General features: G+C 41.5%; 1 protein-coding gene across 11 annotated transcripts in view; it reads right to left on the reverse strand.

Moving 5' to 3' along the window:
* Nucleotides 1–12,739, reverse strand: part of SCHIP1 (schwannomin interacting protein 1) — a 164,967-nt gene that overhangs the window by 33,500 nt on the left and 118,728 nt on the right. Inside the window, exon 1 of one of the 11 annotated variants that reach the window (XM_008008556.3) lies at nucleotides 10,333–10,636. The exons of the other annotated variants lie outside the window; for them this stretch is intronic. Coding sequence (XP_008006747.1) covers nucleotides 10,333–10,410 — 78 coding nt within the window. The 5' untranslated portion in view covers nucleotides 10,411–10,636. Of the gene's footprint in view, nucleotides 1–10,332; nucleotides 10,637–12,739 lie in introns of those variants that run through there. 11 annotated transcript variants of the gene reach the window in all.

Here is a 12,739-nt window from a genome sequence, read left to right on the forward strand (position 1 = left end):
AGTTCTTTACACCTGAATACTTCATTAACAGTTTAAAGAGGACTGTTGTATAATACACTCTTTCCCCCTCTCTCCTTCTCTCTCTGTCTCTGGATACCACTGAACAAATCAAGAAAAGCATAAAGAAAATAAACATCACCCATAATCCCACCACTTAGAGAGAGATGATTGCTAACATTTTAGTATATTTCCTCCTAGTTTTTATCATATGTGTGTATTATTTTCCTTTTTATAAAGTTGAGATCATATTGTTTATTATATTTTCAGAATTGCCCTTGTATCACTTCAAATTCTTTAAAAACATAATTTCAAAATCTTTAAAAAATTTTTCCTCCAGAAAAGCCAGAAAGGAATAAAAATACAATCTTTAATGGTTGCATATCATTCCATCCTATGGAGTTACCCTCTATGGTTAGCCATTTGGGTTGTGTTAAATTAAAAATAACATGGAAGTTAGCCTCTTTTTTTTTTTGGTGAGATGCAGTCTCGCTCTGTCGCCAGGCTGGAGTGCAGTGGCGCCATTTTGGCTCACTGCAACCTTCACCTCCCAGGTTCAAGCAATTCGCCTGCCTTAGCCTCCCAAGTAGCTGGGACTACAGGCTCGCGTCACTATGCTCAGCTAATTTTTGTATTTTTAGCAGAGACGGGGTTTCACCATGTCGGCCAGGATGGTCTCAGTCTCTTGACCTGATGATCCGCCTGCCTCAGCCTCCCAAAGTGCTGGGATTACAAGCGTGAGCCACCGTGCCCGGCCAGAAATTAGCCTCTTTACATAAATGCCTGCCCACATGTCTGATTATTTCCTCAGGATTAGTTCCTGGAAGTGGAATTAGCAGATCAGCTGAGTGTGAACATTTGTTGAGGCTCTTGACACATTTTGTCACATTGCTCTCAAAAAAAGCTGTTCCAATCCACATGCCCGCCAGCAATGTAAGAGGGTGCAGCTTTCACTACATCCTGGCTAACACTGAAATTTTCACTTTAAAAAAAGGTTTTAAAAAATTTGATAGGCAAAAAGTAATGTTTTTAAATTTTAATTTCTTTGATTACTAGTTAGAGTAAATATTTAAATGTTTTAGTGACTGTACTTTCTTTTCTCTAAATTACTTATTCCTCGCTTTGCTTATTTTTCTACTAAGGTCTGAGAATTTTAAACATTTTATAGTAGAGTATTTGTCCTTTTGAGTTTCAACCGTAAATGTTATGTAGTTAAGTCAATAGCTTGCTTCCTCTGTCATGCTGTCAGTGGCTTTTGTGCTTGGAAAACTCTTCCCAGTCCCGAGGCAAAGGATCTGACTAGATGCTGGAAGATTAAATGAGAAAACTTAGGTAAATTACTTAGCAGCTGTACCCGACCTGTGGTAATGTAAATCTGTGACAGACGGTAGCATTATGGTTCATACTCCAATTTCTGCTTTGAATATGAGGAAACTGCGGCAGATGAAAGGTTACCATACTGTTAGGCAGGAGCAGTAGGATCCAAGTCCATACTTTCTAATCCCAGATCTTTCTGCTTTTTCACATCACTTTTCCACATGAAAGAGTAAGGTGTTCAGACTAATAATAATGGTAGGTACCATGTAGGGGATAAAATGTGGCACAAAGAGTTATGGGTCTACTTCTTCCCTGAGATGGATGTGACGTTTTCTCACAAAAAGAGAAAACACTGGCAAAGCATACATACCACAGGCTAAATCATAACCACAGATATCCACAATACAAATATCTTCTCATCAGGACCACTCTCCTTACCATCACTGCTCAATGTTAAAATGTAACAATGAGAGCCTAATTTTCTTTCAGTTGCCCACATGTGTAAAATATATGTGTGTGTGGTTTCAAAGACGGTTTATTCTCTGAGGAATTATACCTGCAAGGCAAATATGTCTTCCACCAGCCCCCTCAATCCAGCCAAGCCCAAGACGCTCCAGGGTGAGAAACAGCCAAGGGTACAGGAAAAGGAAGAGGCTGACTCAAAACACCACTGTCAGGTTGCACTTATGACAAGCAGAGCCATGTCCACTCCTAAAACAGCCTTGGGAAATACCCTCATAAAACAAAAGTACGACATCTAAAATTGGTATTGCTAGCAAAAGCAAAGGGCAACTGAGGAATAGGGCTCATCACTATCAGGCAGAAAAGCTATTCAAGCCCCAGATGAAAGCAAAAATATGATTAGAAACTCACCGCTATTCAGCCCCAGGAAGTTTTTGTCCTCATCTAAATTCCCTACTGCCACCCGCTGTGCCTGAGCAGATAAGGCTCACAATGACTTTCAATGACGCCATGCAAGCCACCATGATCTTAGAACACAGATCACTGAGCGCTTGTAGACTCTGAACACCAATGCTCAGCCTTTCCTGATGTGCTCTGTTCTACTGCAATTCCCCAATCTGGACAAGAACAAAGAGGGGCATTCAGTAATGAAAGAAAAAGCAAAATGTTCCGCATGGGTAGGTATCATCTCTCTTCAAATCTAATATGTCCCCAGGACCTTTCCATACTTTTTTTTCGGCATATGGCATGGCCCCATCCCTTACACACCAAGATCATTCCTGCATCCCCTCCCCAGGTTCTGCCTTCCTGCCTCTGGAGCCCAGCCCACCTTACTAGCAGCATTGTGGTGTCTCTGAAGCAAGAAGCCTTCAGCATGCTAATCTGCATGTAAATTTACAAGTGGAAAATTGGGTGTTTTCTGCATTTTCAAAATCTATTTAATTGACAAACTGTATTTTTTGTGGGAAAATCGGCGGGGGTGGGGGTGGGTGGGCTCTAGGGCTCTCAGGAACACACTTCAGGAAATAACAGCCTAAACCTGAACCTAAAGCCATCTGGTGCTTAGGACACAACAAGCAGCTGCTTCCTTCTGAGTCCTGCACAGATGATAAAACCCACAGAGGCGGAAAGGGCCTGTCAGACCAAGAGGAAAGGGCTCCTCAAACTCCCCTGAGGACGAATGGATTTAAGGAAACCCGGCCTAGGGAATCAGGGGATCCAGTAGATGAGAAAGGCACAGAGGTGGGAATAAAAGCAGATGTAAGATTTGGAGCAGGAACAGTTGTAGGCCTGGACAAGATTCAGTTGTGGGAAGGAGGAGTGGGAGAAAGAAAAGTGTTTCCCCCAATTTTCTGTCTTTCTGCTCTTCCCTGGATTGAGCTTCCTGTCCTCCCAGATGTGTTTGTTTCTCACTTTTCACTCTTTGCCACGGGAACTGAAATAGACTTTTAAAAATTATTGGATGTACTTGTTTTATAATGCTCATTGTCTCAGTACTAATTCACTAATAACCCCTACAGATACCACGTCTAGCATCCTCTTTTTCACACTGCTAAGTTGTTACCTGGTGCAATGCTTCTCAGGCTTCAGGGTACTTATGAGTCACCTCAGGATCTTGCTAAGATGCATGTTCTAAATCAGAGACAGGGCCGGAGACTCTGCGTTTCTAATAAGCCCCAGGTATTGCAAAAGGTTAGAAGTTTTGCAGATCTTCTCTACGGTTAAGAGGCCTCACAGGCCTTGACTGCTCTTTCTCTGTCTTCTACACTGGTGTTACCTGCAGGCCTCAGGAAATGCTTGTTAAAGCAATGAAGTAAATACTTGCCACCAATGGTAAAAAGGTAAAAAGTTTTTTGCCATTGACAAAAAACTTCCTAAGGATTATGGGCTGCATCATCCCAGAAGCTGATGAATACACTGGTCCCCCGTGGCCCAGAAAGGAACTCAGGATGCCAGGGGTTGCTGGGACACTGGTCGGCCAAGTGGAGACCAGGGAGGAGCATGCATGTGCGCATGCACAGACACACACACACACACACACACACACACACACACACACACCCTCTCTGTCACACATTTCTTTAAGCCAATAGCTCTCAAACTTGATTGACTGTGCAAGAGGATTACTTGGAGGGCTTGTAAATACACAGTCTATTTTTCTTTTTCAAGAAAGTCTGGGGTGGAGGTGAGAATGTGCATTTCTAACAAGTTCCCAGATGCTGCTGATGATGCTAGCATAGGCACTTTGAGAACCACAGCTTTAAACAAATTGAGCAGATCAAGTAGCTAGATGAAACACAGGGTTGGTTCTTCTGTAATTGAGCATACATCTGTTCCATGTGGCATGGCCAGACTCTGGAGCCAGGTGGATTTCATTTGTAGCAGCCTGGCCTCTGCCAAGGCCTTACCAGGATGCTTGTTTTGAAGCAATTAATGATCCCCTTGCTTCAGTGCAATCTATTGCCTAGTGATATCTGGCATCATCACCATTAGCAGCATCCGCCAGGGAACGTAACTGGGATTCTGAAGCTCTCTGTGGAAAAGTACTCTTCCTTTAGGAAAGTGGTAGTCACTCTTCTTTCTTTCCCCAGCTTGAAAGACAGCTTTATTCTAACATTTATAGGCAGCATTACAGTGTGAGGAGTCTGAAGCTCTTAAACATTATGAACCAGAAGTATAGAACTTGTTTGTTATGTAAATGTTATTAATTTTCTTTGAAACGAAAAGGCCAAAAGAAAACCAAAATACACTAACAGTACTTTCTAATTATTTTCTCACTGAGACAAATCATGAATTTGTCACTAGACCAGAATATAAAGACAGCATTCCACAAGAAAAGAAATTGTATGCTGTTGAATGTCAAGTGCATAAATTCTTGCACCATGCAGGTTATTTTAAATTCTTGAATCTTATTTTATCCCCTGGGTAGTGCTTTTTAATTGGTAGTGGAAATATAAGTTAAAAAATAGTATCTTTCAATTGCATCACTGAACGGATAGTAAGTCAGGACACTTTCTTTTCATTGTGTGTTTCTGACATTTTCCATTTCAGTCACTTACACTAAACATCCAGAAAGGTCAAGATGAGCTGACAAATACAGGTTTCCCGAAAAGGTGTTGAAATTTCTTATCTTTGCATCCTTGTACCAACCTGCCTGAACACATTTCCTTAAATAAGTGATAGCCTGGGCTGCTGGGCAACATTAAGACTTTTGGGCGTAAACTTCTCAGGACCTGTACCCATGAGAGAGCTGGCCTCGGATATCTAAAGCCCAGGATGCGGACCCAAGGGGAAGGACTCTGGGGCCCTGCGTCTTCTGACACCTATTTTACTTGAGTATTGGCTGACATCAAAAGAACTGGGATGCCAGTCCAGAGAATGCAGATATTTATTTACAATTAGTCTAACTGTGAGGATGGTTTTGCCTAGTGTTGACTACATTCCTTCTTATGCTATAGCGAAGCGACATACATAGAAGCAGGCAGATAGAAGTGCCACTGCACAACAGTCCATAGCACTTGAATATTTTGATTGTGAAGGTAAGCAAAGGTATTTAACCAACACCGACGGTAAAGTTCAGTAGCCACTTAGAATGGGAACCTTGCTGAAAGTAAAGGAGTCTAAGGTGCAGTCTACAAAGATGGCTACTGTAGAGAAGGTGTTTCAGCATTAACTCCTCAAGGGATATGGTGGAAAACTGAATGATTGTCCTCCCCTGTGAGCACCATATCCAAAACACAAACTGCTGGGAATGAACCTGAGCTCATTCTACTTCTCACATGATTGCCTACCAGAGAATACTTTTTAGCCCAAGACAGTGTTATCTGGCAAACCTATTTTTAACAGGTGCCATTTTAGAAGCCTGGAAACCCATCACAGTCATTCAGTATCACTGTCAGGAACACAACAGTCCCAAACACTTACTGCATGGTTATGAAACAGCCAAGCCTTAATCAGCAGCCAGGAAGCTGGTGTCCTCAACCTTCTGTGTCAGAATGGACCTAGGATCCAGGGGAGGTGGACACAGACTCATGACCAGAAAGAAGGTGGGGAGGAGGATTTAGAGTCACGAAGACCCTGCTTAACATGTTGACTCTGACATGACTACGAGTTACTGAGACTCTTTGAGCCTCAGTTTCTTTTTCTGCAAAAAGAAATAATACCTATTTTTAGGTTATTTTAATAATTAAATGAAATACTATATAGAAAGTGCTTGGCGCTGTGCCTGGCACAGAGAGAAAATTTATAAAGTAGTAGCTGTTATTAATATTAAAAGGAAGGGGTGGGGAAGGTAGTGAGAAGAATGGAGAAAGGGAGAGAAAAGGAGCCTGAAATATCTGGAACAGGTCCATTTACAAAAACATAAAGTGAATTAGTGATTGTCAGAGGCTGAGAGAAGAAAGGATTTGGGAGTGACTCCTGATGGGTACAGGGTTTCTTTGTGGGGTGACGAAAGATTCTGGAATTAGACGATGGTGTGCACAGCCTTATGAATATACTAAAAACCATCAAAGTGTACACTTTAAAATGGTGGCTTTTATGTGTGTGAATCATATCTCAATTTTTTAAAAAGCCATACACATACACGAAAATGAGGAGAACTGGAAGCCTAAGGAAACTAGCGAGGAGAAGGGAAAGAGACAAAGTAGAGAGTGCTGCAGAAGACGACCATGACATGGAAAGGGGCGTGTGTGTGCATATGTGTGTTCACGTTTGTGCGCATGTGTGTGTGAGAACAAGAATACATTTAACACACTTGCATTTCACTGGAAACTCTAGTTACCTGAAACAACCCACTCCCTGACCAGGCTGGCTAACCGAGCTGTGCCAACAGGGTGATATGATAAGAAACCTGAACCACGAGCCAGGGAGCTTTACATTTATAACATGTAAGACCAATCAGGCTAATTCTTTCCTTTTAAGAAAAGGAGACCCTGGCCCACAAAGCGGAAGAGACTTTTCCCAGGTGGCTGAGGTGGGGCTAGGTCTCAACCTTCGGTAACTTAACATGGTTCTTCAAGCGTATTCAGTCCTCACAGGCAAGAAAACGTGAGGGTTAATGGAGGTCGACGGCTGCTTTTCCTCAGTAATTGTGTGGGGAGGGCAGAGCGCTTGTCTGGAATGGCAGCTGGCATTCTGTGTTCCTGTTTATTGCAGTTTATCTCAAGCAGTCATTTCCATTCACCTTTTAAAAAAAACATGAGGCGCAGCTGTGGCTTCACTTTAAATATTGTTCCTTCCAGCCTTTTAATTTTTTCACAGGGTCCTCCCTAATCTTTCACCATAATTGGATGCACAACACTCGAGACGGCACCCCTGAGGAACAAAGCGAAGCAAGCGGCTGGCCCGGCCCTGGGCCCACTCACCGCCCTGCTGTCAGCTCCCTGATTCTGTGCATAGTGGTCTAGTAACAGAAGGCAATACCAGCTTCCCTGCATTTTCTCTGCTCTGGGACAAAGTTGGAGCCAGTCTTTTGCCATATTCTACATTAAATTTTCCCGATTTCCTTTTCTCTCTCTCCATTAGTGTCATTTAGATCTTTCCCTGCCCCAAGAATGTACACATGAACACCTCTCGTGTTTAAGGTACACATTCCTGGGGCAGGAAAAGATCTAAATGGCTGCACACTTTAGTAGTCCACACCAGCTATCTGGACACTCCAGGTAGCATCAGTTCCATGTGGTTTGCTCCTTTATGTGCCTCCCACATTGGGGCTGTCAGCTCCTGGAGGGAAAGCTCAGTCCCCCTGTGGTGATCTTAGCGCCACGCACAGTGCCAGGAATATGAGAGGGCTCTTGGTAAGTGATGGTGGAATGGATGAGGACACTGACTTAGATGCTGCGTACCATGTTGGTCCTGAAGACAATCAGCTCTGTGGTTCTTTATCAGGGGATCAGAAGTTGCTCACAGCAGGGCAGGGAAATAATGGGCTGAACGCATACACTTCGGATTCTGCTAAGGTCTGCACTTTTCTTCTTAAACACTAAGAACTTTTTCTGTTGAGTGCAGTTTTACTATTACTACTGAATAAACCAGAGGTCCTTAATGAAACATTTTTCTTACAATCAAAACCTTCGCCACGGAAAAGGAACAGATGCATAATCTTTTTCTTCCTTTGCTTTGGTGGAATCTAATTTTAGTCATCAGAAAGTGACCTTTCCCCCGAAGGCTGTTTGTCTGACTTCAAAACAACTCTGTAAAATAATCCCTATACACATGTGGTATTTATTAGTGCGACTGGTTCAGGGAATTCTATGGTACCTAAGCAGGGGTGTATCAAATTTTTAATTGTTTTTGACAACTGACCTCAAAATGGGGTGAAAGTACCACACAATATAAAAAAAAATTACAACTTTTACTTATATTTATATTTTAAACATTTTATTCTTTAAAATGTCTATTCGTATGTATATCTTTTATATATACATATTATATTTTTATAGTAGTCGGTGCTATTTCTGAATAAAATGTATGTATATTACAGGCATGGACTCAAAACCATCTTACTGATAAATGCAAGGTCAAAAAAGCCTGCAGAGCCCCACTTTATGGCATCTAATTTAATTATCTACTTAGCCAACAAAACAGCAAAAATATTAGAGAAAAAAATTAGAAAAGGAAGATTCTAATTAGGGAAAGTCATTTTTATACTAGGTAACCATTTTCTTATTCCTCATATTTTTAAAAAAGCATATGTTGCCCTGTTTCACTAGAAGCTCATAGTAAAATTATAGAGTGGGTTTAAAGAAGGATAATTATAATGAAGTCTTCATAATAATCACGATACATATAAAAATTTGAAAGCACTTTGCCTGAGAAAGGTATTTAAAAGGCTGGAATGAGAAGAGAACAATGTTTAAGGTCTGGAACACAATGAACTGATCTCTGACACTCCACACATCTAGAAGGTTTATCTTGCAGTTTTTTTGTACTAACCTATCAGATACTGAAATCATATGCGGCATTCTACTGCCTTTGTTAGATAATGGGTTACACAGTGCAATTCTGTTTTGTTATTGTTGATGTTTTAAAGCTCCTTGAGCCTTACATGTCTGTAGCTTTAGTCAGCCCTGTCTCAGGTTGCTGGTGTATCATTGCTCACTTATTCCAGGCATCTGGGTTCTCTCTCTGTTTCTAAGTAGAAGAAAACTACAGCGGTGATGACTTCATTGTTAATGCATTAATAATGGTATGTCTTTCATTTTTCCTAAGTGCAAACTGACCTATACTTTTCTATTCGAGAAATAGTTTGACAGAGGAAACCATGACCAGTTCTTTGACACTGAAAACAGCAGAAGTATGAGATAGCTACACTTGTTCTGCAGAGTTGGATAAGCAATCTGACTCTTACGGCAGTGTCCCAAGCATCTTTTGCACACCACTTCCGGTAGAAGCGGACAGCTGAGAAGCGTTACGGTTATAAGACTCAGTGAACTATCACCTTGGGTTCTCATTCCTGTCTTGGGGATCACAAGGGATGAAAAACACAAAGGGCAACATGGCAGGTCACTGAAACCTCTTTTACATATTTAAGTTTCAGCTTCTGGAGAAAGAACATAAGCTGTTGTGAACTGCTCTAGGAAGTACAGAATATACTTAAAACAGTCCCCACACTCACACACACACACACACGTATGTATATAAGATATAAACTACTATATTTTACATTACTATACGTAAGGCTCTATCATGACAGAAGCTTCTTTCTATATCTCACTCCAGGGAAAAAAGTTAGTGATGTATTTGATCAAATTAAAAATCAAGTAGCAAGTTTTACTGTTCTATCATTAACTGATATTTGCCTCTGAGGTAAAGGAGTCTTCATTTTCAGGCCCATGATGCAAGAGCTTTTATTCTTCACGTTATGCCATGTTGTGAACTACACTTGACTTATGGCAAATAATGAAGAGGGAAGGACATAGTGTGTGTTTTAGGCTTCTGTGGAAAGATAAGCATATACTTGTAGTTTAATTTCATGACCTCACCCATATAACTAAAGCTATTTTTACTCAGGCCTGTGATTACCAGAACATTACCATATAAAACATTCTTAAAATATATTTACTGACTTTCGAAAAAAAGGCAGGCAAAAGATGAACAGATACTGTATCAACTTCTAAAAACCCCAAACATATTAACTGAAACTTGACAGTTTTCATTGTCAATAAAATCAAACAAAAAATAATTGGAAAAATAGGTTAAACATTCTAGTAATTATTTTTTGTCAGAGAACTCTAAATATGTCAATAATTTTTAAAAAATTCCTTCACATAAACAGCCTGCCTAGCAGTTAAATGCATAATATAATTTTTTCAACTTCAGAATAACAACATGTGTGTTTTAGTTACTGCTGTAACATATTAATGAATATAAGCTGGGAAAAGCAGAAAGAACTTTCCTAGTTTAATGCATTTGATTCTGTGCATTTAGTTTTTCCTGACTATATTATGGCAATAGCCACTGAATGTGGAATTTGGCCACTCCTCAAGGGTGATCTTTCTTCCAGTTAGAAAAATGGTCCAATTGTTTATAAACAAAAGAGCTCTCCCCCCTTACCTTTTTATAATTCCCCTCCATATCCAATGAGGATTCTTGAATGATGATGTCATCCATTCCATCACTGTCCAAATTCATCCTTTAACTCTTTAGAATTTCACTTAAGAAATAACCTCCCATGAATTCTGATAGGCTGATACGCCAATTGCCCAGTTCCCTGGTTACTGCTCATGCTGACATGGAGAGCTGGCTAAGAGGCTGTGCCCAGCCGTGTGTGTTCTTGCCCTGCTCTGCCCCACAGACACCGCCCCGCCCAGCTCCCCAGCCTTTCCTTGCTCTGGCACCGGGCAGCTGCTGTTCTCTGAGGCTCACTCTGCCCCTGACACTTGGCTTGCTGACTCCGGCCTTCCAACCATCTGCTGTCACCTTCCCCTGAATGATCCCGCCCCAATTCCTCTCCACAACACCTTTCCTGTTCCCAAGAAAGGAAAAGAGAGGCACTCAGCTTCAGCCCCGCTGATTCAACTCCCCTGTTCAGGGCCGAGTGTGGACTGGAGCTCTGTGAGGAAACTAGCAATCTGAACCAGGGGTAAGATTGTGTGGGATAAAAATAGATGTGAAAACTTCCAGCCCAGCCGACTTCACTACTGAGTTAAAAGCTGGGTATCCCATGACAAAATGAAAACAGTATAATTTAAAGGCTGACCTGTAACACAGATGTTTGCTTTTTTCCCCCTAAACTGATCATTTCTTAAAATCACGTGTAAAAGTCTCATCTGGTAGGATCTCCAGGACGAGACTGAAACTCACTTCCAACACAGAGGAGGCCCTTTCTGCCCAGGAGCAGCGCTTTGTTCTATTAATATAGGCAACAGAAAAAGATCCATCAACTTTTCTTTAAAATTCAACCAGTGGCAGGCTTTTTCACAAAAGCAAATGTTCTTTTCTGCTGCTCTCTTTACACTTTTCCCATGGCTTCTGGTTTTGTTTACAGGCTTTACTAAAGAGAGGGAAAAGGCCCACAGCTGGAGGATGTTTTGGTGCAAGACGCAGACAAGCAGAAGTGCACACACAAACACACGCTCATCAGGATCAGCTTACTACTGTCATAAACTACAAATTATGCCCACTATTTATTTCCAAAAAATAAAGCTACTGTTTGCAGGAGAAATAGGTCAGAAAAGAATTCAAAGGGCAAGCCTTCATTTAGCAACACCATCTTACACTGTGACAAGCTTAGGTAGAAAGCAGCAAGTATATCAGTCAATAAATTTTCCAATATAGATTCTTGTGCAACCACAACACTGTTAAGAACAGAGTTCTAAAAGCAAAAAGGCCATTCAAGATCACCTTTTGGCATCTGAACCTCTGCTGACATGCTCACCTTCAGTGTCTACTTATTTCTCTCCACATTTTTAAAAATTCAATTTGTAGAAGACTTGTGGCATAAATGTGTCTCAAGGTAGTTTATAATAGCCCTACTTCTATAAAGGAAATACTTCCCTCTGTAGCCCCGAGCCAAAGTGAAATCTTCCCTTTACTGCATTCTCATTGCCCCACCTCAGTTCTGAAAAGAATTAATTGCATGTTTGTCAGATGTTACAGTAACAAGTTGTCTCTCATGAACCACATCTGCATTTGGGCAGGGTTTTCTCTGGAAAAGATCTCCCTTGTCTTACTCTCCTCCAAACCCCAGGACCTTCACTTCAGATGGGGGTCCGGCTGTCTGCATGCAGGCAGCCCAGAATGCTTCCCGGGGCTGCGGCAATGCTGGCCACAGACTGCTGCTCCCAGTGCCCAGTGCAGGTACTCAAAATACAGCAGAATTCACCAAGGCTAAGACTTTGGGGTTAAAGTATGCTCTTGTTTGAAGGACCCTGTATATGTTAAATCCTGCCAAAGGAGGTTAGTTAAAATGAAGGAAGCAGGCATCTTCTTACCTGGCATATATTAACATAACAATAGCTACCCTTTATTGAGGGAGGCGTTGCTATGTGCCAGGCACTTTATATGCGCCTCCTACATATGTCTTTAATCCTCTCAATAATCTTTTGGAGTAGATATTACTATCAGTTGTGTTTTACAGCAAGATGAAAGAGCTCAGTGAGGTTAAGGAAGATGAACATGGGCCCTCTGCCTCTGCGGCTCACACTCTAAATGGGTGTGCCAGACCATCCCACACTGGTCGCCTCTGCAAGAAATAATTGTGCCCAATAAAATAATCAAGTATAGCTTTTATTTATTTATTTATTTATTGAGACAGGGTCTTGCTCTGTTGCCCAGGCTGGAGTGCAGTGGCATGATCATGGCTCACTGCCACCTTGACCTCCCAGGGTCAAGTGATACTCCCATCAGCTTTCTGAGTAGCTGGGACTATAGGTGTGCACCACTATGCGTGGATAATTTTTAAATTTTTTTGTAGAGACAGGATCTCACTATGTTGCCCAGGCTGGTCTTGAGCTCCTGG

Source organism: Chlorocebus sabaeus, chromosome 15 (genome assembly GCF_047675955.1).
Source record: "Chlorocebus sabaeus isolate Y175 chromosome 15, mChlSab1.0.hap1, whole genome shotgun sequence".
Taxonomy (NCBI): domain Eukaryota; kingdom Metazoa; phylum Chordata; class Mammalia; order Primates; family Cercopithecidae; genus Chlorocebus; species Chlorocebus sabaeus.